The sequence below is a fragment of the Balaenoptera musculus genome, chromosome 1 (genome assembly GCF_009873245.2).
Source record: "Balaenoptera musculus isolate JJ_BM4_2016_0621 chromosome 1, mBalMus1.pri.v3, whole genome shotgun sequence".
NCBI classification, from domain to species: Eukaryota; Metazoa; Chordata; class Mammalia; order Artiodactyla; family Balaenopteridae; genus Balaenoptera; species Balaenoptera musculus.
The window spans coordinates 473,977-499,787 of NC_045785.1; the positions used below are offsets into that span (position 1 = coordinate 473,977).

The 25,811-nt window shown below is 62.1% G+C and overlaps 2 protein-coding genes across 3 annotated transcripts; one reads left to right on the forward strand and one right to left on the reverse strand.

Moving 5' to 3' along the window:
- Positions 1-1,138: 1,138 nt before the first annotated feature.
- LOC118890169 (ATPase family AAA domain-containing protein 3) lies at positions 1,139-18,866 on the forward strand. Of its 2 annotated transcripts, none has more exons than XM_036842581.1 (16): positions 1,139-1,444; positions 3,987-4,063; positions 4,677-4,778; positions 4,869-4,928; positions 5,364-5,433; positions 5,629-5,794; positions 5,964-6,033; positions 6,415-6,570; positions 7,081-7,137; positions 7,318-7,443; positions 7,648-7,772; positions 8,892-8,943; positions 9,266-9,336; positions 10,117-10,284; positions 11,315-11,456; positions 18,038-18,866. In XM_036842581.1, the coding sequence occupies exons 1-16, from the start codon at positions 1,243-1,245 to the stop codon at positions 18,185-18,187; spliced, it is 1,794 nt and encodes a 597-aa protein (XP_036698476.1). In that variant the 5' UTR covers positions 1,139-1,242; the 3' UTR covers positions 18,188-18,866. The 2 variants fall into 2 exon arrangements, with proteins under 2 accessions (XP_036698476.1, XP_036698484.1); XM_036842589.1 differs by having other exon boundaries at positions 1,140-1,444; positions 11,348-11,456.
- A 68-nt stretch (positions 18,867-18,934) lies between these two features.
- TMEM240 (transmembrane protein 240) lies at positions 18,935-24,770 on the reverse strand. The gene is made up of 4 exons (XM_036842639.1): positions 24,599-24,770; positions 24,288-24,394; positions 19,753-19,961; positions 18,935-19,606 (listed from the first exon to the last, which is right to left on the reverse strand). Exons 1-4 carry the CDS (start codon positions 24,653-24,655, stop codon positions 19,458-19,460), a joined length of 522 nt encoding a protein of 173 aa, XP_036698534.1. The 5' UTR covers positions 24,656-24,770; the 3' UTR covers positions 18,935-19,457.
- Positions 24,771-25,811: the final 1,041 nt, after the last annotated feature.

Below are 25,811 nucleotides of genomic sequence, written 5' to 3' on the forward strand. Positions count from 1 at the left end.
CTGTTTTCAATCTAGTGGAGAAACTCCGTATAATACTGGGAACTCAACAAATTCCATCAGGGAAAGAACGCAGGGGCAACTTGGATATTGGCCCAAGAAGAAATCTCTGCTAACTTTGGACACTGGGTTCTAGAGCAAGGCTGGCCTGTGTCCATCCTTGTCTCCCTCTGCCCCAGGCGGTCCAGCCTGCACCTTGGTCCCTGAAGCAGGCACGTGGCCTCTGGGGGTTCCCAAGGAGAAACCTCACCAGGCAGTGACCAGAGCCAGGACCCCTGGGCCTTGAGGAGCTCTCCTTGCGCGAGGGCGCCCTCTGTGGGGCCTCGGGGGCTCTGCCGTCCCATACTTCTGGGGTTGCAGAGCTCTGTCCCCTCCCTTGGGAGCCACTTTACCTACAGCCACGGACCGCTGAGTTTTGCTGTGACGCCGAAGAGGAGGCAAGGGAAACCCCTTCATTCTACTGACGGTTGCGGGAGATTGGCCGGGGCCGCGCTTCCGCCCTTCCATCATCTCCGTAGCACTGACTATGCGCTAGCACCGAGACCCACTAAGCACCGGGCCGGCTTGCCCCGCGCCGGACACTCCCGGCCCGTAGGGCGGCCCGCCCTGCGCTGGACACGGCCGGCCCGTGCTCCGGTGTCCGAGGGGGCCGCTCAGCCCGCGGCGCCCGCACCTGCTTTCGGCCCCAGTCCCCGGCCCCCCGACCCCGCGCCCGCCCCGGGCGGGGTCCTCCCCCGCCTATCGGCCGCGTCCCACACTCTTCCTCTCGTAGCCTCTCCCTCGGTCGGGACGCCGCGCATCAATCAAGTGGCCTCGGCTCCAGCACTGGCCTCTCTGCGGCCCCGGGGGCCGGAACTCTGTGGGCGCCCATAGCAACGGGGCTGGTGTCGTTGCCACGCGGAAATGACGTACCCAAGGGCGCGCACGCGCCCAGACCCTCAATTTCGTCCCTGACCAACCCCGGTCACCTGGCACCTCGCCCCGCCCCCTGACGGCCTACCCGCCCCCTCCGCAGCTCCTGCAATCGCTGCAGCGATGCCGTGACGTCACGGTTCTCGCAGCCAATCCGAGGGCCGCGCGGGGGACATGGACCTCACGCGCATCCGTCGCCCGGGAGGAAGGGCTGCCGCCGCGCCTGCGCAGTCTCTACCGCCGGCTCGCGGCGCGTGGACCGTGCTCTGCGCCGCGCGCGTCCACACGGCTCCGGGTTCCGGCGGCGGCGGCGACGCGTGGCGCTCGCGAGCCATGTCGTGGCTCTTCGGCATCAAGGGCCCCAAGGGCGAAGGCGCGGGGCCGCCGCTTCCCCTGCCGCCCGTGCAGCCCGGGGCCGAGGGCGGCGGGGACCGCGGCGCGGGGGACCGGCCTGCGCCCAAGGACAAATGGAGCAACTTCGACCCGACGGGCCTGGAGCGCGCGGCCAAGGCGGCACGCGAGCTGGAGCACTCGCGTGAGTGCGGGGTGTGGGCGCGGGCAGGGCGGCCGGGCGGCGGGCTCGGGGGCACGGTGGCCCTTAATGGTCTGAGGGATCGAGCGGCGAGTGGCCGTCGGGGGGAAACCGGTCTCCAGCGGTAAGCCCGCCGGAGCCACCCTGCGTGCAGGGAGGTTCGGGATCCCCTGACCCTCTGGCATCTTCCCAGTTGTCACGCGTCCTTCAAGTGGGGAAACCGGTGCCGAGGGGACTCAGAGGCTACAGGTAGCAGCTGGCAGGGCTGCACCCTGGTCTCCAGTTACCGCCTCTTGCCGTCTCCACGTGGAACGGCCAAGGGTGGCCAGATCGGGGATCCGTCCGCGGTGGTTGCTCGGCAGTTTTCCGCTTAAGAAAGGAGACGTGTTTGAGGGTCGTTGGTCTTAAGGGAAATAAAGCAGATTTGCATTTATCATTGGAAAAGGCTAGCGTTCAGGTAGGCGAGGTCTATAAAGCAACAGATAAAGCAGCCCTGGGCCAGTTGATGACCTTCCTGACCCAGGCCCTCAAGACATCAGCGGTGAGTGTACCTTCACTAAGCCCATGGGTTTTTCTTACAACCTTCTTTTTTCCTGTGGCTTTAACAGTTTGTGTCCAGATCAAGATTAAGGGTCTGGAATATAGCACATGCTGAGTAGATAATAGCTGAAAGGATACAGTGGCTCTTAAACTTTTAAGCAGAGGTGCTCTATTCTCAAAGGAGATCTTATAGAGCAGCATTGTTGTGAGCAGAGGTGAGCACAATTTTCCTGTCTGAGGAGGGGGTGGCCTGGCACTTTGTGGCTCAGTCCCCGCCTTCCCGCTGGGGCCACGAGAACATCCTGGGCAAAGGTCTCCAGCCTTTCTGGTTCTCAGATCCTGGGAGGGACATTCAAAACATGTGGCTATTTGGGCCTGGGCCCAGAGCAGCCTGTTTCCTTAGGCCTAGCTGGAACACTCTCCTCCTCAGAGTGGGTATTAAGTATATTAGATGTATTAGGTTTGCAAGATAATTTCAGTCATCATCTGATGATTGAAGAGAGGCTTGCAGAGGAGCTTGAGAGACAATGGTTGGGTTTCAAGAAACCTCAGATGACGACAGACTTCTGACACGAGACCTAATTTCTTAGGTTTGTTGAGGGGGTTGGCCCATTCACCGTGCCCAGAATTTCAAAGTTTGCCTCCTTTTGGAATGTGAAGGCTGACTCTGAGGTCGTAGCTTGTGACTGGGGGGCTCGAGGGGGCCTGCGCTGAGCGATTTACGTGCTTTCTCCACCTCACTCCACGGGTCGGGGGAGGGAGCGCCCTGCTCCATTGGCGGGCAAGGTGCTTGGAGCGGCCAGCCTACCTGCCAAAGGGCACGGCGTGAGTAGGCAGGCCAGCTGCAGGTCCTCCCCAAACTCTGAAGCCAGACCATGGGCCCCAGCCTACCTCTGAGCCCTAGAGCTTCCACCACATGCCTAACACGTGCTTGGAGCCGGCGAGCCCCAGGGGTTACGCTGTAGTCAGTGACGCAGGTGCTGCAGCTTGGGGTCCTGGGGTCTGCAGCTTACCTTGAAGGCCTCAAAAAATAAGACAGATTGTGGTGGGGGGTAGAAGGGTGGATGTGTGGGCAGCAACCTGGGAGCGTGGTAGCATCAGGGGGGTGGGCTCATGGGGTCCCAACCTTCTCTCCGTGCTTTTATGTGTTAGAAAGTTTTTGTAGTGAAGCATGGCGCATAGGAGAACCGTGTCATCACGGATCTATTAGAGAGGCCCGACGTGCAGGCTTTTTTAGCAAGGAGAGCACCGGACACTCACGTATTTCCACATGTGCATTCCACTGATGAAGAGAATACACCTGGAAGACGTCAGTCACACACACACGTGTTTCTAACATGTGGCCTGTGAAGAGCTGTCAGCCTGCGTGCATCGGCTTCTTTCTGGGTTTTGGTTTTTTTTTTTTTTAACATTTATTTATTTGGCTGCACCAGCTCTTAGTTGCGGCATGTGAACTCGTAGTTGTGACACGTGGGATCTAGTTCCCTGACCAGGGATCGAACCCGGGCCCCCTGCACTGGGAGCACGGAGTCTTAGCCACTGGACCACCAGGGAAGTCCCTTCTTTCTGGTTTAATCCTCGTTTGCCCCTTACGTTCTCGCCTGTCTGTGAATCAGCAACAGGTATCAGAGGCTCAGGAAAAATGTTTGCACTTGAAAAATAAAGGACGTTCTAGCCACAGGCTTGCTTTTTGTTTAATGGGGAAACGACCACCATGTTGACCCTCCTGCTGTCAACAGGTGGGCGGGGGCAGCCTCTCTGATGGAACCCTTTGGAATGTGACAGTCCCCTGGGGGGCGGATCTCACACACACGATTTCTGTTGGGGATGGAGCATATACATAGGTGGCCCTTGGAGGGAGGGGTGGCTGAGCAGGTCTGAGCAGGAACCAGGGCGGCCACGCGTGCGCTCAGGTCGAGGTGGGCTGTGGTGTCCCTGAGCAGCCCCTGGCACTCGTGAACACTTGCCCGGTGTCCGGATGCCCACACACCTGCCCCCGCTGCAGGACACGCCAAGGAGGCACTGAGTCTGGCACAGATGCAGGAGCAGACGCTTCAGCTGGAACATCAGGCCAAGCTCAGGGTGAGTGTGGGCGTGGTGCTGGCAGAGGTGGGCTGCAGCCCCGAGGCTGAGGGGCCCCCGGACAGACAGACAAGACAGCATGGGCGGTGGGTGCAGCGCCTCCCTCTAGGGTTTGAGGGAAGCGGGGATCAGAGACAGCTGTGTGGCCTGAGTTTTGCACAGAACTATCTGGAAGGGCAGGTGTGGGTGAGGAGTCTGGTCTCCCCGAGGGTCACTCTGAGCACGGAGTGAGCGAGCGTAGGAAAGGCGCAGGCTCTGCCCTCCACCACGGGCTGTTGTAAAGCGAATCAGAAAGCGAGCACGTGGCATAAGCCCAGCGGAAACGGTGTAGGGGGCTGGGGGAGTGACAGGCGCCCCAGGAGATCGTCTGGCTGCTTTGGGGCCTGGTCCTGTCCGTTTTCCTGGCTTCTCTCTGCCTGTGGGTCTGGGTCCTCCCGGGCCTAGGTGAGGCTGCAGCTGAGCGCCCACAGGCCTGTGGGGTGCAGGCCGGGCTGCATCCCTGCCCAGGGGCTGCACAGACCGTCCGGCTCCTTTGGAGCCTGCGCCGGGGAGGGGCGTTGGGGCGGGAGGCCTGGCCGGGCCCTGGGCTCAGGGCGGCCGGTGTGTCGCGCAGGAGTACGAGGCGGCCGTGGAGCAGCTGAAGGGCGAGCAGATCCGCGCGCAGGCCGAGGAGCGGAGGAAGACCCTGAGCGAGGAGACGCGGCAGCACCAGGCCGTGAGGAGGCGGGGGTGGGGGCGCGGGGCGCTTGGCGGGGCCCTTGGCTTCTGCGCCGGGCCGTGTTCACACCGCCCTCTCCCTCCCTAGAGGGCCCAGTACCAGGACAGGCTCTCCCGGCAGCGCTACGAGGACCAGCTGAGGCAGCAGGTGAGCTCTGCCCGGCGGCCCGTCTTCCCCGAGGGCGGGGGCCGCCCGGCAGCAACCGCTGTGTGGGAGGGGTGGGGGTCTGCCCGCGCCGCCCGGAGGGTCTCCCGGGTGGGACCCTGGCTGACGGGTCTGTGGGGGGCATTCAAACGTCGAGCCTGTTGTGGGCATTTTAGTTCTTAAATTAAACAGTCCAGCCAAAAGCCTGTTTTGTGAGGACAGCTGTGGGTCAGGGCTGCTCTGAGGCCGAGCTAGGCTGGGGGCCGCGGCTCCCGCCCCGGGCCGTGCAGCCTGCAGGCCTCAAGGTGACCGTCCCCTGGGGTCGGAGCCCCCGGGGCGATGGGACATCTCTGAGGCCGGAGCAGCTAACCTGTTGGTGTGATGTTGACCGTTTCCTAATCTCGAAGCTCTTCCCTTCCCCTTGTGGCTCCTGTTCAGCAACTTCTCAACGAGGAGAACCTACGGAAGCAGGAGGAGTCGGTGCAGAAGCAGGAGGCCCTGCGGCGAGGTAGGGCCCGGGCCTGGGAGCTCACGGGCCTCGCTTTAGGTCCTCCGCTTCCCAAGCGGCATGAAGCAGCGGGCGTGCTGAGCCCCTCGGGCGAGGGGGGTGGGGGGGTGCCCTGGGCTTGCTCTTCAGCCCCAGCGCTGGGTCGGGGGGCCGCGGGCCTCGGGCTGAGCGCTGCACCCCGCTCTCCCACGGCAGCCACCGTGGAGCGGGAGATGGAGCTCCGGCACAAGAACGAGATGCTGCGGGTGGAGGCCGAGGCGCGTGCCCGGGCCAAGGCTGAGCGCGACAACGCCGACATCACCCGCGAGCAGATCCGCCTGAAGGCAGCTGAGCACCGCCAGACCATCCTGGAGTCCATCAGGTGAGGCCGTGCCCCGCGGGCATCCTCTTGCCCCTTCCCCTGAGCAGGCACCCCGCTACTCCCCTGGCCGGTCCTTCTGCGGTGACCTTTGGGGCTGACCTTAGAGCCTGGGCTAGGCGTGCGGGCACAGCCCGGTTCCTTCCTGGTCATGCCACTGCTTCCCCTGCAGGACGGCTGGCACCGTGTTTGGTGAAGGATTCCATGCCTTTGTGACAGACTGGGACAAAGTGACAGCCACGGTAAACACCGCTGCCGTTTTCCTTGCGGTCTGTGTCACGTGTCGGGGTCTTTGCTGGCCGTGAGAGGCGCCTGGTGCTCTGAGCGTTCACAGACCTACGGCTGAGGTGGTCGCTGCTCCCGCGCCCCCCACTGCCACTGGAAAGCCACAAGTGATGCGGCCTTTGCGTTTGGGGCGCTCGGAACAGCTCAGTGTTGGCCCTGGTGGGGCTGGGAGGAGGGTGTGGGAGGGGTGCCGGGCATCCGTTTCATCTCCACACCAGTGCCTGCCCTTTGGAAAGGTACTGGTGCGGCCCAGCTGAGACTCAGGGAGCTGGTGGGGGAGCCCCTCTTTTCTGCCGGGGATGGGGTGGGCGCCACCTGCCTCCTCTGCCCTGTTCCAGGTGGCTGGGCTGACGCTGCTGGCCGCTGGCATCTATTCCGCCAAGAACGCCACGTCGGCCATAGGGCGCTACGTGGAGACCCGTCTGGGGAAGCCGTCCCTGGTGCGGGAGACCTCTCGAATCACGCTGCTGGAGCTGCTGAGGCACCCTGTGCAGGTAACCGCGGGCCTCCTGGGTCCGGGTGGCCTTACAGCCGAATCACACACGGGGCCCCTTCCCCTTTTTACCCAAGTACTGCCCTGTTCTCCTGCTCACTGATTTGCATTTGGCTTTTTCTTCTTGATGCTATTCCTCTGGCCGTGTGGCATCAGCACTGGGGGGACCCTCACGCCCGTCCGCTCTGTCCCTCTGTGGGTCTGTCGGCGTGACCATCCCCCTGAGTGGGCTGGAGGTTGTATACAAACTCCTGGGGCTCCAGCAAGCCATCTTCCCGTAAGAGAAGTTGCTGGAAGCAGCCCGGTGTCGGCTGCCTTCCTCAAGGGGAGCCAGGCTTCTTGCCTGGCATGGGTGCTGTGCACCCACGGGCAGTGCTGTGGGCCGTCGCTAGAGGTCAGCGTCGCCGACAGTCTCCCCTGCCGGCCTTCTCCAGGAAAGCTGGTAACGCGTGTTCTGGGGTGGCTGCACCGTGGGCGCCGCCCTTGACCCTGATACCCCCGCCCCCCGCAGGTCAGCAGGCGGCTCCTCAGTAAGCCTCAGGACGCATTGGAGGGCGTCGTCCTCAGCGTAAGTGAGGCTGCCTCTCCCTGGGACCTTCCCGCCCGGGCGGGGCTGCTCCACCTTCCTGGAGTCCGGTTTCCTGGCTGAGCCCCAGCCAGGGAGAGGCGGCCTCTCGCGCAGACCCAGGCGCTCAGGAGGGATGGACTCAGTAGCAGAGCACCCCCAAACCTGCATGTCCCATGGCAGCCCAGCCTGGAGGCTCGCGTGCGGGACATCGCCATTGCCACGAGGAACACCAAGAAGAACAGGAGTCTATACCGGAATATCCTGATGTATGGACCACCTGGGACTGGCAAGACGTTGTTTGCCAGGGTGAGGGCACAGTAGTTGGGGGTTGTGGAGTCTCACCTACTGGGAAGAGGTGCTGTGGGCAGGGGACACATGGGAGGTGGCCCCTACCCAGCTCTTCCAGGCAGGGCATCTCCCCACACGCGGTCTGGCCCCCAGCGACCGGGGAGGTGGGGAGGTGAGGTGGAGGGCAGACGGAGCACACGTTAAAGTGCCTTTCCCACCCAGAAACTCGCGCTGCACTCAGGCATGGACTACGCCATCATGACGGGTGGGGATGTGACCCCCATGGGGCGGGACGGCGTGACCGCCATGCACAAGGTCTTCGACTGGGCCAGCACCAGCCGGCGAGGGTGAGCCGGGTGCCTCCTGGGTGGCCCTGGGGCTCCTGCTGGGAAGGGGGGTTGGTGACTTTCCCCACAGCCTGTCCCCAAGGTCCGGGAGCCTCTTGGTCCCAGAGACTTAGTTTTATTTTATCTTTGGCTGCGTTAGGTCTTCGTTGCTACGCGTGGGCTTTCTCTAGTTGCGGCGAGCGGGGGCTACTCTTCCTTGCAGTGCGCAGGCTTCTCATTGTGGTGGCTTCTCTTGTTGCAGAGCACGGGCTCTAGGCGCGTGGGCTTCAGTAGTTGTGGCATGCAGGCTCAGTAGTTGTGGCGCACGGGCTCAGTAGTTGTGGTTCGTGGGCTGTAGGGTGCAGGCTTAGTAGTTGTGGCTCACGGGCTCAGTAGTTGTGGCTCACGGTCTCTAGAGCGCAGGCTCGGTAGTTGTGGCGCACGGGCTTAGTTGCTCCTCAGCATGTGGGATCTTCCTGGACCAGGGCTCGAACCCATGTCCCTTGCATTGGCAGGTGGATTCTTTTTTTTTTTTTTCTTTTTTCTTTAAATTTTATTTATTTATTTATTTATTTATTTATTTTTGGTTGCATTGGGTTAGGGTTAGGGTTGCTGCGTGCGGGCTTTCTCTAGTTGCAGCGAGCGGGGTCTACTCTTTGTTGTGGTGTGCGGGCTTCTCATTGCAGTGGCTTGTCTTGTTGCAGAGCACAGGCTTTAGGTGCATGGGCTTTAGTAGTTGTGGCACGTGGGCTCAGTAGTTGTGGCTCATGGGCTCTAGAGCGCAGGCTCAGTAGTTGTGGCGCACGAGCTTAGTTGCTCCGCGGCATGTGGGATCTTCCCGGACCAGGGCCTGAACCCGTGTCCCCTGCATTGGCAGGCGGATTCTTAACTACTGTGCCACCAGGGAAGTCCCGGCAGGCGGATTCTTAACCACTGCGCCACCAGGGAGGCCCAGTCCCGGAGACTTTAAAACGTTTAAGACAAGGGGTCACCAGCCTGTTTTTAGTTACTTTCTCGTGACACTGGCACTTGACACGCCCCCGTCTGCGGCCAAGGTCTGGGTCCCGGTGGGGGCAGCGCGAGGTTTGGGGTTCCCGCGGGGCCGTGCCCCACCCGGCTCACACGGCCCTGCCCTTGCAGCCTCCTGCTCTTCGTGGACGAAGCAGACGCCTTTCTCAGGAAGCGAGCGACTGTGAGTGTCTGGAGGCCGCCCTCTGGCCTGGGCCGGGCCGGCCGCCGGGGAGCAGGCAGGGCGGGCGGCCCGGGCCGCGGCGTCTGCACTTCTGGGAAGGTCACCGGGAACCTGCTCCTCAGCTGCGCTTTCTTCGTCCATTTTGTTTGAAAAGTGGAAGTTTAGCGTCTTTTTGGAGTCAAGCTTCAGCCTTCGAATTTAGATTCATTCTGTCGTGGACGAGCGGGGGCTGCGCCTTTCTGCGGAGCCTTTCCTTAGCGCCCCCGTGGCTGCTTATAGAACTCCGGCGTGCAGACCTGACGCCGGACTTTTCTCTCTGCAGGAGAAGATCAGCGAGGACCTCAGGGCCACCCTGAACGCGTTCCTGCACCGGACGGGCCAGCACAGCAGCAAGTGAGGAGAACCCGTGTGCGGGGGCCGTGGCACTGCCTCAGCTCACGCGGCTGCTGCGGGGCGGCCGACCGAGCAGGCTCACGCCTGACCCACGTGGCCGGACGCAGTGGGATGGCCAGTTGGGCGCCGTGGGGCGTCTGTGGAGCTGCGGAGACAACGTGCTGGGGACTCTGAGGCAGAGCCGAGGGGCACAGGCCCGTCCACAGGCCACTGCCCTTGGCTCAGGCCCTGGGCATTTCCGGCTGCCCATGAGATGCGTTGTCAGGGGCTCTCCCCACAGCCAGGGGCCCTCCCCACAGCCAGGGGCCCCAGGTCGCAGGTTGCCCTAGGGTTGGGCTGGCCCCTCAGCCCCCTGCCCGCTGGTGGCATCTAGCCCTGCCGGTCAGCCAGGTGGCTGCCACGCCAGACCCACTAGTCTTGCCCGCTGCAGCTGCTGCCGGTGGAGACCCTACCCGCAGTGAGACCCCCGGGGGGCGTGTCGAGTTCCTGCTGAGTTGGCACCTCTGCTTAGCTGAACCCCAGGCTTCAAGACCCCAGCACTTGGTGTGGGAGGGGCAGGGGTCTGTCTCAGACCTGGGCCCCTGCGTCCCCGTCCCTCCTGCACACAGGGAGGCTTCCGTGGCTGGGCCACCAGTCGGGGAGAAGCATGAGCTGGGGCAAGACGGGGAGGGATGGGAGGCAGAGGGCAGCGCCCGTGCGGCGGGGTCTCGCGTGTTAGGAAACCGCGCGGTGGGTTCTGCTGGCCCGGAACCCTGAGCTCTCGCCGTGCGCCGGCTGCAGGTTCATGCTGGTCCTGGCCACCAACCAGCCCGAGCAGCTTGACTGGGCCATCAATGACCGCATCGGCGAGATGGTCCGCTTCGACCTGCCTCGGCGGGAGGAGCGGGAGCGCCTGGTGAGAATGTATTTTGACAAGTATGTTCTTAAACCAGCCACAGAAGGAAAGCAGTAAGTGTCCCCGCCACCACAGCCGCTCCCTGCCCGTCACCGTGCCCCTGGGTTTCACGTGTGGGGTCATGACCGCCCATCACTGGTGGCCCTGCTGCCCCGTCCTGCCTTTGAAACGCTCAGATCCAGGCCGCAGACAGGCCCTGGCAGTGATGGACTGTGACGGCCCGTTTCTGGCCTTGCTGAGCCTCCCTCTGGGCCCCTCCCCAGCACACAGCAGGGCCCACCAGGTCGGGGGTGCCCTCCCTGCTCGTCCAGGCCCTCTCACTGTTGTCGGGAGCGTTCCAGATAAGCCAGCGCTGGTCTATTTGTAACCCTCTCCGGGGACCAGATCTCAGCCCCACTGACCTGGTTCCCACCTGGCGCTGCCGAGCCGACTTCTGTTCTGCGGCGGGCTTTGCCTGCCCCTGCCACCCGTCTGTCAGCTGCCCCCAAGCTCTCTTATCTGGGTCTCTTTTCCCTTTTGCCCCTGGCTGGCCCCAGTCCCCCACCTCCCCAGCCTGCCTCCAGCTCCCGGTGGCACGTCCTAGCCCAGCTGCAGCCTGGACACTGCACGCAGCCTGAGGTCCTGAGGACTTTTTCACAGGAGTCTGAGCGGGCTCTCTTGGGCCTTCAGCCAGGCCTGACTGGGCCTGGGGTCCGCATGCGGGGGCGGGATTAGGAGTTCGGCTGCTGTCTGAGTGCTGGGCGGGGCCCCTGTCCCCAGGCAGGCGGTGGAGCTGGGAACAGGCCCCCGGAGCTTCTCTGTTCTTACACATCCTGAGTGGTCCCACGGCCGCCCCTGAGCCCAGCATGTGCCCCTCCCCGGGCCCCGTCTTGGGCTCCACGAGGAAGGGACATATGCCCAGCAGGGTAGGAAGGTGGAACGGCCAGACCTGGCCCCAGCAGTGGACGTTGGGCAGGGGGTAGCTCATTAAAGTGAGGGGGTCGGACATGTCCCGCCTGGGGTTTCCCAGCACAGGCTCCTGCTCTCCGTCTGTGTGGGAGCCTGGGTCCCTCACGGGTCTCTGCTCTGGCCCGGGTCCTGCAGGCGCCCAGGCATCACTTGGGAACTCTTTACCAGGCGCTTGAAACTGGCCCAGTTTGACTACGGGAAGAAGTGCTCAGAGATCGCACAGCTGACGGAGGGCATGTCGGGCCGGGAGATCTCCCAGCTTGCTGTGGCGTGGCAGGTGAGCCGGGGATGCGCCCCGCAGGCCAGGGCCCGACCGAGCCAGGGGCCCTCAGAGTGGTCGAAAGGTGACTGGGCTGGCACCTGCACCTCCCCCCCACCAGGATGTTTCTGAGTGATTTTCTGCACAGATGTGACATGATGCCCTCCCTTCCTGCCACCACCCTTCTCTGCCTCCCGCAGCAGGGAGGATGGGCCAGGGCCGTCCGTGGCTTCGCATATTATGGTCCTTCCCAGTGTCATTCTGGCCCAGGTCAGACGGGGCCCTCTCAAATCAGCAGCATGTCCGGTGGTCATCAAGCTCAGCGTCTTAGGAACCTGGGCTTTGTCCCAAGCTGGGGCCCAGGACAGTTGGCACAGCAAACTGCAGATGGGTGGAGGGTCAGGGGGACACAGCCTGGGCCGGGGATGGAGCATCCGTGAGCTGTCGGTGGGCTCATCCGAGGGCACAGGACATGAGGAGCCAGGAGGTGACTGACCTGATAAGGAGTCAGGCGTCTCCTTCCCAGCCCCTAGAGGGAGACTCCTGCCTTCAGGACTGTCTGCGGGGGCGTGAAGGCCTCAGGTGTTCTGGCTTTTTGGATGGGTTTGCTGAGTCCTGAGGGTCTGAGGACAGCTGGACCACGGGAGGTGATTCCATCTTCACCTTGTGGCTCAGGGCACACAGGCCAGAGTGGCCCTTGTCATTCCCAATACCCAGGCTTTCATCTGAAACATCCCAGCAGTGGTTCCAAGGGTGCCCAGGGCAGGGAAGCCCATTGACCCCCAGGAGCCTTGGGTGCAGCCATTCAGAACAAGTTTCCCCGTGGTCCTTGCCAGGTGGAGGGTGCTGAGTGGCTCATGTCTGTGGCCACGTGACAACCTGGCCACTGTCAACTTAGCACGAATGCTAAGTGGACATCTGCTTGGATTTGAACATCCTTGCCCAGATACACAGGGGGGCTGTATTAGTCAGAATGAACTAGGTCATGCTGCTGTAACAAACAGCTCCAGATTGCAAACTCTGTCCTCTTGTGAGTCACAGGGTGCTCTGCTCCAGGCTGGCCTCACTCAGGAACCAGGCCTCACGAGGTTGGCTGTTTCCACGACCAACAAAGTGGCGAACAGGGTGGCTTAGCCTGGGCAGCCGTGACAAAATCCCACAGCCAGGTGCTTGAACAGACATTCATCTCATGGTTCTAGAGGCTGGAGGTCCCAAATCAGGATGCCAGTGAGGGGGGTTCCAATGCGGGTCCGCTCCCTGGCTGCCGGCCAGCCGCCTTCTTGCTGTGTGCTTGTGCAGAGCCCTTGGGGGTATCTTCGTACAAGGGCGCCAGTCCTGTAGGATCAGGGCCCCACCCTTAGGACCTCACCCAACCTGAATCGCTTCCTTAGAAGCCCCATCTCCACGTGCAGCCACACTGGGGGTTAGGGCTTCAGCGTGAGCTCGGGGCCAACAAATGCTCAGTCCCAGTGGCGCTCAGTCCCAGTGGTGGGGAACACCCTGGCGCACCTCCCCTCCCCCACCTTGCCCTGCCCTGCCCTGCCCTCCCTGCTCGTTGGGGAACCAGGGGACAGGCCTGTGTGTGCCTGCGTGTGGGGAGCTGAGGGTAGTGGACCCCGCACGCGCGTGGGAGGGTGAGCGTCTGCGCGTGGAGGCCCAGAGCCCGTGGGTGCTCCCCCTGTGTGTCCAGCCCCTGGGCAGCTGGGCCCTGGGCATGTCTGCTAGTCCCCACCCCCACCCCCACCCCCTGCGAGAGAGGGCCAAAACGCCTTAGGGGTCCCACCGTCTGGGACAGAACATGTCAGTGTGTCCCCTTGGAGTTTCTCCCCTGTGGCCCCAGGTGCACGGGGCTGGGCTGCTGTGGTGGCTCCTGCCCACCCTCCTCCTCCCTCCGGGCTGAGCAGCCCGGGACCCGTGCGTCTGCTCCCTGAAGCCCACCTGCTGGTGTCGCGTGGACCCCGCTGCAGCTGCCACCCCTGTGTGATGGTTTTGCCAGTGCAAGTCCGTGCTTCTTACCCTGCAGCTACCTATCATGGGGACCTACTGGTTTTTTTTTTAACATAAAACTCATTATTTTAACCATTTTTAAATGCACAGCTCTGGCACTGAGCACATTCACATTGTTGTGCAACCATCACCACCGTCCGGTCTCCAGAACTTTCTCTTCTTTCTGAACTGAAACCCTGTCCCCATTAGACACTCACTCCCTCCCCCAGCCCTGGCCCCCACCCTCCTGCTTCCTGTCTCTGAGTGTGCTTCCTCCAGGGGCCTGATGAGGGATCATACAGGATTTGTCCTTCTGTAACTGGCTTATTCACTGAGCACAGTGTCCTCGAGGTTCATCCGTGCTGCAGCAGGTGTCAGTCTTTTCCCTTGTTGGGCCGCCTGGTACCCCAGAGTGCGGTGGATGCCCCTTGCATCCAGCTGTGGGTGGGCACTTCGGTGGTTTCCACCTCTTGGCTGTTGTGCATAGTGCTGCTGTGAATGCGTTTAGCCTGTTTGCAGTTTTGTCGTGCACATTCTCACAAGTGGAATGGCTGGTCACACGGTAATTCTGTGTCTGCTCTTTGAGGAACCTCCGTACTGTCTTCCACAGCAGTGGTGCACCTGCGTCCCAGGTTCCCCATATCCTCGCCAACACTGGTTGCTGTTTTTTGATGGCGGTCATGGGTGTGAGGTGGTGTCTCGCTGTGCCGTTGATTCGCGTTCCCTGATGATCAGTGATGCTGAGCATCTTGTCATGAGCCTGTTGGCCGTGTGTGTCTTCCTTCGAGAAAGGTCTGCTCGAGTCCTTTGACCTTTTTTGAACCGGGTTGTTTGAGGTTTTCTTGTTGAATTGTTGGGGTTCTTTATGTATTCTGGATATTAACCTTGTATCAGATAGTAGTTTGCAAACATTTTCCCGTTTTCTGTGGGTTGCCTTTTTTACTTTGTTGATAGTGTCCTTTGAAGCACAAAAGTATTTAATTTTGATGAAGTCCGATTTTTATCTATTTTTTTCTTTTGTCACCTGCTTTTACTGTTGTAGCCAACAAGTCATTGCTAAATCCAATGTCTGGAAGCTTCTCCCATCTGTTTTTATCTACGAGGTTTATAGTTTGGGGTCTTATGTTTAGATCTCTGATCCCTTTAGAGTTGATTTTTGTATATAGGGTACAACTTTGTTCTTCTGTATGTGAATATCCAGTTTTCCCAGCACCATTTGTTGAAAAGACTGTCGTTTCCATTCAGTGATCTCAGCATCCTTGTTGGAGGTCACTTGACCATATGTGAGGGTTTATTTCTGGGCTCTTTGTTCTATTCCACTGGCCTGTGTCTGTCTTAGTGCCAGTACCACACTGTCTTGATCACTGTAGCTTTGTAGTAGATTTTAAAATCGGGATATGTGAGACTTCCAACATATTCTTATTGAAGATTGTTTTGGCTGCTTGGGGCCCCTTGAGATTGCATATGAATTTTGGGGTGGATTTTTTTTTTTTAATTTCTGCGAAAAACATCATTGAAATTTTGATAGGGATTGCATTGAATCTGTAGATTGCGTTGGGTAGTACTGACGTCATAACAACATTGTCTTCCAATGCATGAACACAGATATTTTTCTATGTTTTCACGTCCTTAATTCTAGCAACATTTTCTAGTTTTCAGTGTACAAGGCTTTCACCTTCTTAGGTAAGGTAACTCCTAAGTATTTTATTGTTTTTGATGGTGTTGTAAATTGAATTGTTTTCTTAATTTCTTTTCCAATTATTCAGTGTTACTGTGTAGAGACACGAATGGTTTTGTGCGTTAATTTTGTGTCCAGCAACTTTGCTGAATTTATTACTTAGGGTTTACTGTATATAATAAGATCATATCACCTGCAGACAGTTAATTTTACTTCTTCCTTTCCAGTCTGGATGTCTTTTATTTCTTTTCTTTTTTTTTTTTTTTTAAAGAGTACTTTTTTTTTTTTAATTTTTTTATTTTTTTTCTTTTTTTAATTTATTTATTTATGGCTGTGTTGGGTCTTCATTTCTGTGCGAGGGCTTTCTCTAGTTGTGGCAAGTGGGGGCCACTCTTCATCGCGGTGCGCAGGCCTTTCACTGTCGTGGCCTCTCTTATTGCGGAGCACAGGCTCCAGATGCGCAGGCTCAGTAGTTGTGGCTCACGGGCCTAGTTGCTCCGCGGCACGTGGGATCTTCCCAGACCAGGGCTCGAACCCGTGTCTCCTGCATTAGCAGGCAGATTCTCAACCACTGCGCCACCAGGGAAGCCCCTTTTATTTCTTTTTTTTGCTTGATTGATCTGTCTACAATTTCTAGTGCTCTGTTGACTGGAAGTGGTGAAAACGGGCATCCTTGCCTTGATCCTGATCTCAGAGGAAAAGCTTTCAGTCTTTCACCATTGACATGATGTTTGCTGATGTTTTCTTATACGGCTTTTATCAGGATGAGGAAATTTCCTCATATTCCTAGTTTATTGTTTGTTTGTTTGGCTGCGCTACACGGCTTGCGGGATCTTAGTTCCCTGACCAGGGATCATACTCGGGCCCTTGGCAGTGAAAGTGTGGAGTCCTAACCCCTGGACTGCCAGGGAATTCCCCCTTGTTGATTGTTTTCATCAAGAAAGGGTGTTGAATTTTGCCAAATGTTTTTCTGTATTAATTGAGACAATCAAGTGGTTTTTGTCCTTCATTCTGTTAAATACTTACCTAGGTTGATTTTTCCCTAGGTGAACCATCCTTGCACTCCAGGAAAAAAATCCCACTTGGTTGCGGTGTATAATCCTTTCAGTATGCTACCGAGTTTGGTTGTTAGTATTTCGTTGAGGGTTTTGCATCAGTTTTCACAGAGGGTCTGGGTCTGTGTGGTGTTTTGTCTGGTTTTAGTATCAGGGTGATGTTGACCTCAGAGTGAGTTAGGAAGTGTTCCTTTCTCCCCAGTGTTTGGAAGAGTTTGAGAAGGATGGGTGTTAGTTCTCCTTTAAGCTTTTTTCAGTGAATTTGTTTGTTTTGGAATAATTCCAGGTTCACAGAAATGTCGCAAGGCTAGCACAGCTCCCTCTACACTGTGGCCGTCTCACCACATCCCTCGATTCCACCTCAGACGTGATCTCTCCCTGAACCCACCCAAATGCCCACGACATTCAGTCCTCCTGTCTCGGGCTTCCCTGGGCTGTGACAGTTCTCGGGCGTCCCTTGTTTCTGACGGTCCCGGCAGTTTTGAGGAGTGCTGTAGGACGTCCCTCGTTGGGTCTGTCTGATAGCTTTCTCATGAGCGGACTGGGATTGTGGGATTTTGGAGGAGACCAGAGGTGAGGGCCCCTTCTGGTCACGTCGTATCAGGGGGCACCAGACATCCACACCACGTCACAGGGATGTTGGCCTGGATCCCCTGGTTACTGTGGTGCCCGCCTGGCTTCTCCTTGGTAAAGTCGCTTGCACACCCTCTACCTGCCCCTTCCCACCAGGGACCCCCTCTGGCTGCCACCCCACCTCCTCAGCTGCTTTGCAGAACTCGTGCTCCTCGCGGGAGGCCTCAGGGACGGCCCCTCCCTCCACAGCTTCAGCCAGGTGCTGAGGACAGCCGTGTCCCATGGATGGGGCCAGCCTGGGGGAGCAAAGTGACTGGTCATCTCGGATGGTGGGAACTTGCTCCCTGTGTCCTGCGTGGGCTGAGGCTCCTGAGGGACCTAGAGAGAAACAGCTGGACTGGCTTGGGCTCCCTGCTCAGTGGACACTTGAGTGCACATGTCAGAGCCACAAGCTGGGTGACAGGAAGCAGATGGGGCACTGGGTCACCCAGGAGGCGTGCAGCCTGGCCAGAGGTGACCTGCCTTGGCAGCCGAAGTGCTGTGGACCACACTGGGGCCCGATGAGCCGAACTTTGGCTCCCCCGCCCACGTGCACGGCCGGGGAGCCTGGGCATCGCAGGTGCAGAGTGCCGCCGGCGGCCTGGACTGCAGCAGCCCGCGGTTCTGGGAGAACCATCTGCAGACATTGGGGCCCCGGGTGCTCCGCGTGGAGGGCAGTTTGGCTCCAGGGGCTCTGCCTCTCTCTGGTGTCTGCATGGCCTATGGTGGTTCTGTCGGCTGCTCCCTGGCCCTGAGCGCAGCCCTGCTATCCACGGGGCAGGGCCCTCCGGTCTGCGGTTGGGCACTGGGCTGCTCCCTGACAGCGGGCCTCTGGGTTTCTCTTCTTCGAAAGTCACTGAGGAAGCCAGGGGAGCAGGCAGCACCGGCGCCAGCCGGGGGCGCAGGGATGGCGGCCGCTCGGGGCTGCAGGGTCACCTGCGAGCGCGTGTGTGCGGCCGCGTGTTGGCGTGCGCCTTGGGCTGAGCGGCCAGGCCCCTCCTGCAGCCGAGCGCAGGCCCCGGAGAGCAGCCCACGTTTTGCCCCCGCCCGCCCCTGCCCCAGAGGAGTTGGGTTCTGGAGGGCATCTCCATGGTGGGCGGCAAGTGCAGCAAGGATGGGGCTGGCCAGGCTGCCTTGTGCCTGGGTCAGGCCCTGGCCTACACGGGTGAGTGGTGACTGGTGGGCCCTGAGAAGCCTCAGGCTGAGGCCCTTCCCCCACGCGGGCAGCCCCTCTGCTGCCCTGCCTCAGTGCTCCCTTCCCCTGCCAGGCCATGGCATATGCCTCTGAGGATGGGGTCCTCACCGAGGCCATGATGGATGCCCGGGTCCAGGATGCCATCCAGCAGCACAAGCAGAAGATGCAGTGGCTGAAGGCGGAGTGGAGCCGGCCCCTGCTCCCAAGCTCACAGGCTGCGTGAGCCGGGCCTGGACGCCTGCAGCACGCGGACCAGGTGGCATCACCAAGAAGAAACACCCAGGCGCCCGGCTCCCAGCGGACGTGGTGGCACCACACAGCCGCCCCCCTCCTGGCGTGTGTGATCTTCCTCTGGTCAGGCCCAGGGCGGCAGGGCAGCGTTAAAGGCCTCTGCTCAGGACCAGCTGTGCTGTGCAGCCTTGAGGCGGGGTTGGTTCCTCTGACCCCCCAGCCGTCCCCAGGACACTCCTGGGAGACGTGTCCCTCCAGGCCCGGCCCAGACGGGGAGCAGGCACTGGCCGCCATGCCCGGGGCAGCAGCCAAGCTGGCAGCACAGCTTCCCAGGCAGATGCTGGCTGCTGCAGCTGTGACCAGCAGTGGGGCCCGGCCAAGGGAGGGGACCTGACCTTGCCCAGTCCCTGCCAGGGCCAGAACCGAGCCCACGATGAGCAGAGCTGGCCTCTGTGCAGCCCAGCGTGCCCACCGCTGTCCTCGGGAGGGGAGTGCCCTTGAGGTCTGTGAACCCGTAAACCCAGGTGCCGAGAGCCAGCCCACCGACACGCGATGGCCAAGGATGTGCGGAGCAGGGGGGCTGTCCAGCCCACAGAAGCCCCAGCTCTCCCGGATTGGAATTGGGGGTCTTTTTATCCAGAATCTAATAAAAACTGACAGATACGTCTCAGTGACTGTCTCATGGCTGATGTGCGGATCCCTGGGTCAGAGGCGAAAAGAAGAAGCAGAGGCTGGAGCTTTCTGGAGAATTTACTGACCAGCAGGGGTGGGAGTCACAGTGAGGCGCCTAGCCGGGGCTGCCGCCGCGGGGCTCGGGAGCCTTATTGCTGGGCCTGGGCCTCCCCCGGGCCCCTGCTCCGCGCCCCCACTGCGGGCCGCGGACGCACACGCCTCATGCACGTGCTCCCGTGTGCAGACGTGGGCGCACCCGGCTCCCGGCCGTGCTCCCCTCCGGCAGAACTGGCTCCGGCTCCGGAAAGCAGACGGACGGACGGAGAGACAGACGCGGGCGCACAGGAAGCCGCCTGTTTCCAGCGGTGGACGTGGTCCCGGGCTGGGCGGGCGGTCCCACCCGCGCCCCCGGTGCCGCCATCCCCGCACCCCCGCCCCGGCCCCACCCCGACCACCTTTATAAAAAGAAGAGGAGACAGCACCTTCCGCCGGACGCGCCCGACGGCCGCGGGCGCCCTGGCCCGGGCCGGCCGTCCAGTCCCGTGAGCGTGGGCGCGGTGGCCGGCGGCCCCGCGAGTCCTGCGCGCGGCTCAGAGGTGCCGCGGGCTCGGGTGACCGTTGTGGTAGAGTTTCTGCTTCACGTGCACCATGTTCCCGGCCGCCTCCTCGAACGGCCTGTGCGGCCGCCGGCCCAGCTCCCGCAGGCTGCACAGCTTGGGCAGCCAGGTCCACGAGCCGTCTGCAGGGCGGGGGGCGCGGTCAGGGTGTGGGCTGGTGGGCGGGGCCTGGAGTGGGCATGGCGTGGGCGTGGGCGGGCGTGGCGTGGGGAGGGCGTGGCCCCGGAGCGGACGAGGCTGTCCCCGGGTCCCCGCGCCGCGCACTCACCGTAGCGCCGGCCGGCCCTCCAGGCGCGCACGGCGCAGTGCAGGACGCCGTCCATCCACACCAGGAACCAGCTGATGCAGAAGCCGAGCAGCAGCCCCAGCATGAGGTCGATCTCCTGCTTGGTGACGTTGTCTGTCACGAAGTAGTTCTCGGAGGCGTCCACCACAGACTGGTCCCCGTCGTACGGGATCACGTAGTGGACGTGGTGCCTGGGGGCGGCAGGGCGGGCTGGCACCTGTCCCGCGGGGCGGGCGGGGACCCCGCAGCAAGCTGCACCCGTTCGCCTGCGGGGGTCTTTGAAGCAGACCTTGTGGGGCGCCGAGGTCGGGAGGGGCCAGCGCACTCGCCCGGGACCCAGGTCACCATGTGGGAGGCTGCCCGCAGGATGGGAGTGTGCGAGGTCATAGGTCAGCGTGAAGTCCAGTGGCTGGCCTCCACACATCAGCCTCCTCCCTCCTCTGCCCAGCCCGGGGCTCAGAAGTAACCCTGACACGGTGACAGGAGCACAGCGCAGGTGGAGAAGGCGTTCCGGGGCGAGGGCCCAGGCGGGGTGTCCCCGCCCAGTGACGGGGTCACAGCCCGCCCGTGGGCCTGTGCCCAGAGGCCCCGCTGGCTCCTGGGGCACTGCCCCTCTGGCCTCTCCCTCCCACCCTGCAGTCACTCCGCCCTTTCCTCAGCTTCCCCTCCAAGGAAAGCCGCATGGGATGAGCCCTGCCTTGGGCCTCTGGTCTTCCTTTTGCCCCTCTGTCCCTTGCAGGAACCTCCCCTGCCCCAGTTCTCTGTGCTTGAGGCCCGGGGGCACCCCCTTAACCGTGCCCCACACAGATCCCGGCTCCTGGGACGGACCCTGGACCACGGTCCGTCCCCTGCATCCCAGCACCCACTGAGGCCTGGGCCGTTCCCCTCAGCCTCCCCTCCCTTGACAATCCAGGCGGAGGCCACACTGAACCCTCCCCACAAGGCTCCCTCCAGCCTCAGGCCTGCCTGGATCCTCTCTTCCTCCAGGAAGCCCTTTGGGCCCCACGATCCCGGGTGGGGTGGCCCTGCCCAGAGACCAGTACCCAGGGCAACAGACTCTGGGCTCCACGCCCCCCCCCCACCCCCGACAGGAGGGCCGGGGAGAAGGAGCTGCTGGGCCCTGGGTGCCCGAGGCACGTGGGGTCCGTGCACCCTGAGCCCGCAGTCACCCTGGGGACCCTCCTTCCCCGAAGTGCAGGAGCCACCTCGGGGTGCTCCTGCCTGGCCCCCCTCCTACCGAGCCCCTCAGCTGGCTTCTCCAACTCTCCACCCCAGCACGCCCCCGCGGCCCCCCACGCCTGCTCTGAGCTCCAGCTGCCTGCATGGCGTCTCCACGTGGGATCTACAGACACCTCAAACTTGCACCTAAAAATAGCTCCTCCCTCCCCAACCCACTTCTCCCCATCTTCCCTTGGTTACATGTCGACACCTCTGCCTGGTCTCCAGCTGAGATGGGTCCCCGTTCCCCCCCTCGTAACTGGACATGAGCCCCCCCCCCGCCCCCCAGGGACCTCCTCACAAACGGAAACCCCCCAGGACATCCCTGACCCCAGGCCCCTGCTGCCCGTCCATCACCGACACCCCTGTGCCAGCGGGGGCCACACAGTGCCTTCCTCCCAGCGGAGGCAGCAGCGGGCAGCCCCATCTCACCCCCCTCCCGCTCCCCTGGGGACTCCTGGAGCCCATCCCGCTCAGCTTGTCCAGAGTAGAGTAGGTGGGGCCCTTGAGCAGGGGCCACCACACCCGGGTTAGTTGGAAAGGACTGCCTGACACATGGCGGCCGTAGCTCATGTGGTCACGGTTCGCCAATGGCCCTGATCAATCATCAATTAGAGATGGAGAACCATTGATGACCGCCCGGAATGCGTAGCAGCAGAGGACGCCCTTCGTCACCCGTTAGCAGTCCCGTCACCCTGGCCAGGCCAGGCCTCCCAGCAGCTGATAACACTGGGCATCGCCGCCATCTCCTGCCCGCCTGCCTTCTGGACCCCGACAGGGAGGGTCTTCCTCGGGACCACGACTTCCTACCCCTGGACAGGGCAGGAAACTTGAAGGTGGCGTCACCAAGGAAGCCAGAAACGCCCCTGCAAGTAGGACAAGGCCAGGGCCCCAACCGCCCCGGGGGTGGGGGTGGGGGTGGGACCTCCAGGGGGTCAAAGGTCATGACCTGTGCCCCCATCACTGTCCCGGCACCTGCCGCTCTTCCCCTGCTCCTTGCCCTCCTCCTTCCTCCAAGTCAGGCAGGCCCCGGGGTTGGGGGGGGCAGGTGGGGGCTCAGGTCACCCACGTGCACACGTATTTCCGTGATGTGTACATACATGTGTCCTGCCTGGGCCACGCATGTTGCATGTGTCTACCTGAGGTCGGACGCATGTTGTGTATACACGCCGGCCACATGCACAGGACATGGCGTGTATACCATGGACTCGGCCCATGAGCTCCACATGTGTGCATGTGCACGCTCGCCCGGGCACGAGCATGGTGCGTGTCACATGGAGAGGCACATGCACTGGGCTTTGCGCACAGCCATCCTCTCTGTGGGCACCGTGGCATATGCACGGGTGTGCGCCCAGACACAGCCTGCCGGCACGCACGCTTCACAGCATTTACACACGTGTCCTCTGTGGGCACCGTGGCGTATGCACGGGTGTGTGCCCAGACACAGCCTGCCGGCATGCACGCTTCACAGCATTTACACACGTGTCCTCTGTGTAAAATTCTCCGTATTGGCATGTAGAAGGCACACAAGTGTGTGTGCGCCTTCTCTGCAAACGGGGTGTACATACAAGTAGAGTCCATTGTGGCAACGTGTGTACGTGGTTTGTACACAGAGGCCTGATATGCCAGACTGTACCCTGCAGACATTCACTGTGCCCACAGGGCGCACACGGGTGCTGTATATTGTGTTACACACATGTACTGCGCATACACATGCATGTTGTCAATATACAAGAATACTTTGTACACGGAATTTACACATCCTGTATGTAACGATGTGTACAAAGCACACATACATGGACACATACACACACGGAAACACTCTACGCCTACAGCAGGCGTGGCTCTCGTGTTGTCTGCGTCTAAGCTGTGCACTCAGGCCTCGCTGTGGCTTGCACTCCGTGGGCACTTGTTTTACACAATCCACGTGTACTCTGGACACTACATATGACCCATACACACACCCGGAACAAATACACTCTGAAAACACACCCTGTCTGCCCAGAAGGGCCTCGGTGTGAGGTCCTAGGCACATATGTGCAGGTCACACTGCAACAGCCCCACATGGAAAATGGGCCTTACTAATGTTTAGGGAGCTGAAGCCTGGGCCGGTGGCGGGCACACCTCCGGTCTCCGGGAGGGTCTCCGGACCCCCGCTTACACCCCCAGTCTGGTTCGGCCCAGGAAGCGTGGAGCTGACCTCCTGCCGTTCCTTGGCCTCGGGCCGTGTGCACCAGGCAGGAACACAGGGATCTCCGCGAGGGTGTGGCCACCCAGCCAGCACTCTGGATGATTCTTGGCCAACACACGTGAGGGCTGTTTACACGCCCATCTCCATCTGCCCTGCTGCCCATGTTCTGCTTCGACACCTGGTCTGCACACACAGGCATGTAGCATGCTTAGTGAGGCATGAAACTGTCCTGTCTCTCACACACCCCTCGCCCAGTACGTGTGCACACGTCCCTGGAGCAGGAGTACAGGGCAGGGTCAAGAACACAAGTTCCCTGCCAGCCGCGTGGCCCTGGGCAAGTCTGCCTGCTCAGCCTCTGTCCGCTCTCTCGGGGCCCCAGCGTGCGTGGGGCTGAGGGGCTGCTGCGTGTGCGCACATGTATATGCACAGACGGTACACACATGCGCGTCTCATGAGAAGATGTTTATTTCGTACATGGACGTACAAACATGCATGGCCAGGAAGACTCCATCACTACATGTGCACAGAACGGGGGGGGGGGGGTGTCACAAAGTGGGCGTGGGGCCTGGGCTCTCCCCTCTCTCTGCCTGACCTTGAGCAGACTCCACCCCCGGCCTCAGTTCCTCCCGTGGACAGCGAGGGGGTTGGGCCAGATGCCCCTCAAGGTAGGCCCTGCCCACCTTGACCTTCCGCTCTTCCCCCTAGCTGGCTCCCAGGAAATGTCATGGACACAGCTCAGGGCCCAGGGAGGAGGATGGTGTCTGTCCTCTGTGGGCACAGCCGTGCGCAGGATCCCTCCCGGGACACCAGGCTGGGCTGCTGCTCTCCTGGCCTCCACGCCCCGGGCCAGGAGGCCCTGGACCCGTTCTGCCCGTCGCCCGCGGGCCCTTTCTCTAAAGGCAATTTGGGAGGGGGTCCCACTGCCTCGGGCATGCTCCCCGCTCCCGGAACACCTCTGTGCCGCGGAGGCTGGCCGGTCCTTCCCCCACCGGCCTGGCCCAGCTGGGCCTTGCAGCCCGGCCTGCATGGGGCTCGCTGGAGCCCCAGTGGGCCCCACCTCCACCCCACATGTGTGATCACGCGTGTGCCCCTCTGGGCGCAGACTCACCGGCCACAGTTGCAGTGGCAGACGCGGTCCTCTCCCCGCAGGTGCGGGAGGATGTAGTTGTGGAATCGGTCCAGCAGCGCGTTCATGTCCATCAAGCACGCGATGGCCTGGAAGAGCCCATGACCGGTCAGCGCCGAGGAGCGAGAGCCTGGGCCGGCGCCCCCAGGCGGGGGCCGACGCGCTGGGGATGGGGGAGCGCAGGCCGCGCGGGCCGGTAAACAAGGCGCGGGAGGGGGAGGCGGCGCGCGGGCGGGGAGGCGGGAGCGGGTGCGGGTGCGGGGAGCGGGCGCGCGGGAAGCCCCTCCGCTCACCATCACGATCGACGCCCCCAGAATCATGAAGATCATGGTGTTGGCGCTCATGGACATCGGGCGGGGCCGGGCCGGGCCGGAGCGCCGCCCCCCGGCCCCGGCGCCCCCCCGGCCCCGGCCCGATGCTGAGCCCCCGCCGCCTCTGCAGAGGTCAGCCCGCCGCGCACCCACCGCCGCCGGCCGGGGAGGAGGCGCGGGGCTGGCGCGGGGCAGGGGACACGGCGCTCCCGGGGTCCTCGGCCGCCCGGCCCGCGCGCTCGCCGCGCCCGCCGCGCTCCGCTCCGCCCTCGGCTCTGCCTCCCGCCCTGCGCGCGGCGCAGCTCCGGCCCCCTCCCCCCGCGGCCTCCCCCGCGCCCGCCTCCCGGGAGGGACCTCGCCGCCCGCGGCCGCTCGCCCCCGCGACGCCGGCCGGACCCCTCCCCGGGGGCCGCAGGGCCCGCTCGCCCCCATCTGGCCAGTGCCGGCCCTGGCTGCCTGCCCGGCGCCCCTGGACCAAGGGCCGCGTCCCGTCCCGACCCGCCGGGGCGATCCCGGAGAGGCCCCGGGCTTCCTTCCGCTCTCCTCCTCCCCACTTCTCAGCTGGAGGCCCCTCCTCCCCGCCCGCCCGGGGTCGCCGGGTGAGGGGCTGCGGGCAGGCTGGTCAGCACCCAGCCTCCTACGGCAAGAGGCTGCCTTTAGTGGAGGGGCCGCAGGGTCGCTGCCAGGGAGGTCACTCCGGAGCCATGGCCACACGGCGCAAGGATGGGGCCCAACAAAGGCTAAAGGATCCCCCACTGCGGGGGCAGGGCCAGCCTCAGCCCCAGCTCTCCTCAGGGGTGGGCCACGAAGCTCAGAGGCCCAGATTGGGACCCCTGACGTGGCTGCCCCATGTCGCTGGGTGCTGGGGAGGGGTCACTGAGCCAGCCCATCATCCACAGGCTGGGGACAGCACTGCCCACAGAGGAGTCCCCACACTTCCCCACGGGGGCCCTGAGATTTTCCATGGCTGCGGAAACCAGGAGGGGTCACCAGGCATGAGCGGGTCCCCACCCAGGGAGCAGGTGCCACATTCCTCCAGAGTCCCAGTGGACAGGAGGCCCTCGGGGTGGTGCTAGAGAACTCAGCTTGACCCACAGGCCCGGACTGCCGTCTGAGGACCCTGACGGGAGGGCCAGGCCAGGCAGGGTACTCTGGATGAAGCCAGGACGAAGAGCAACATCTACTGATTAGACAA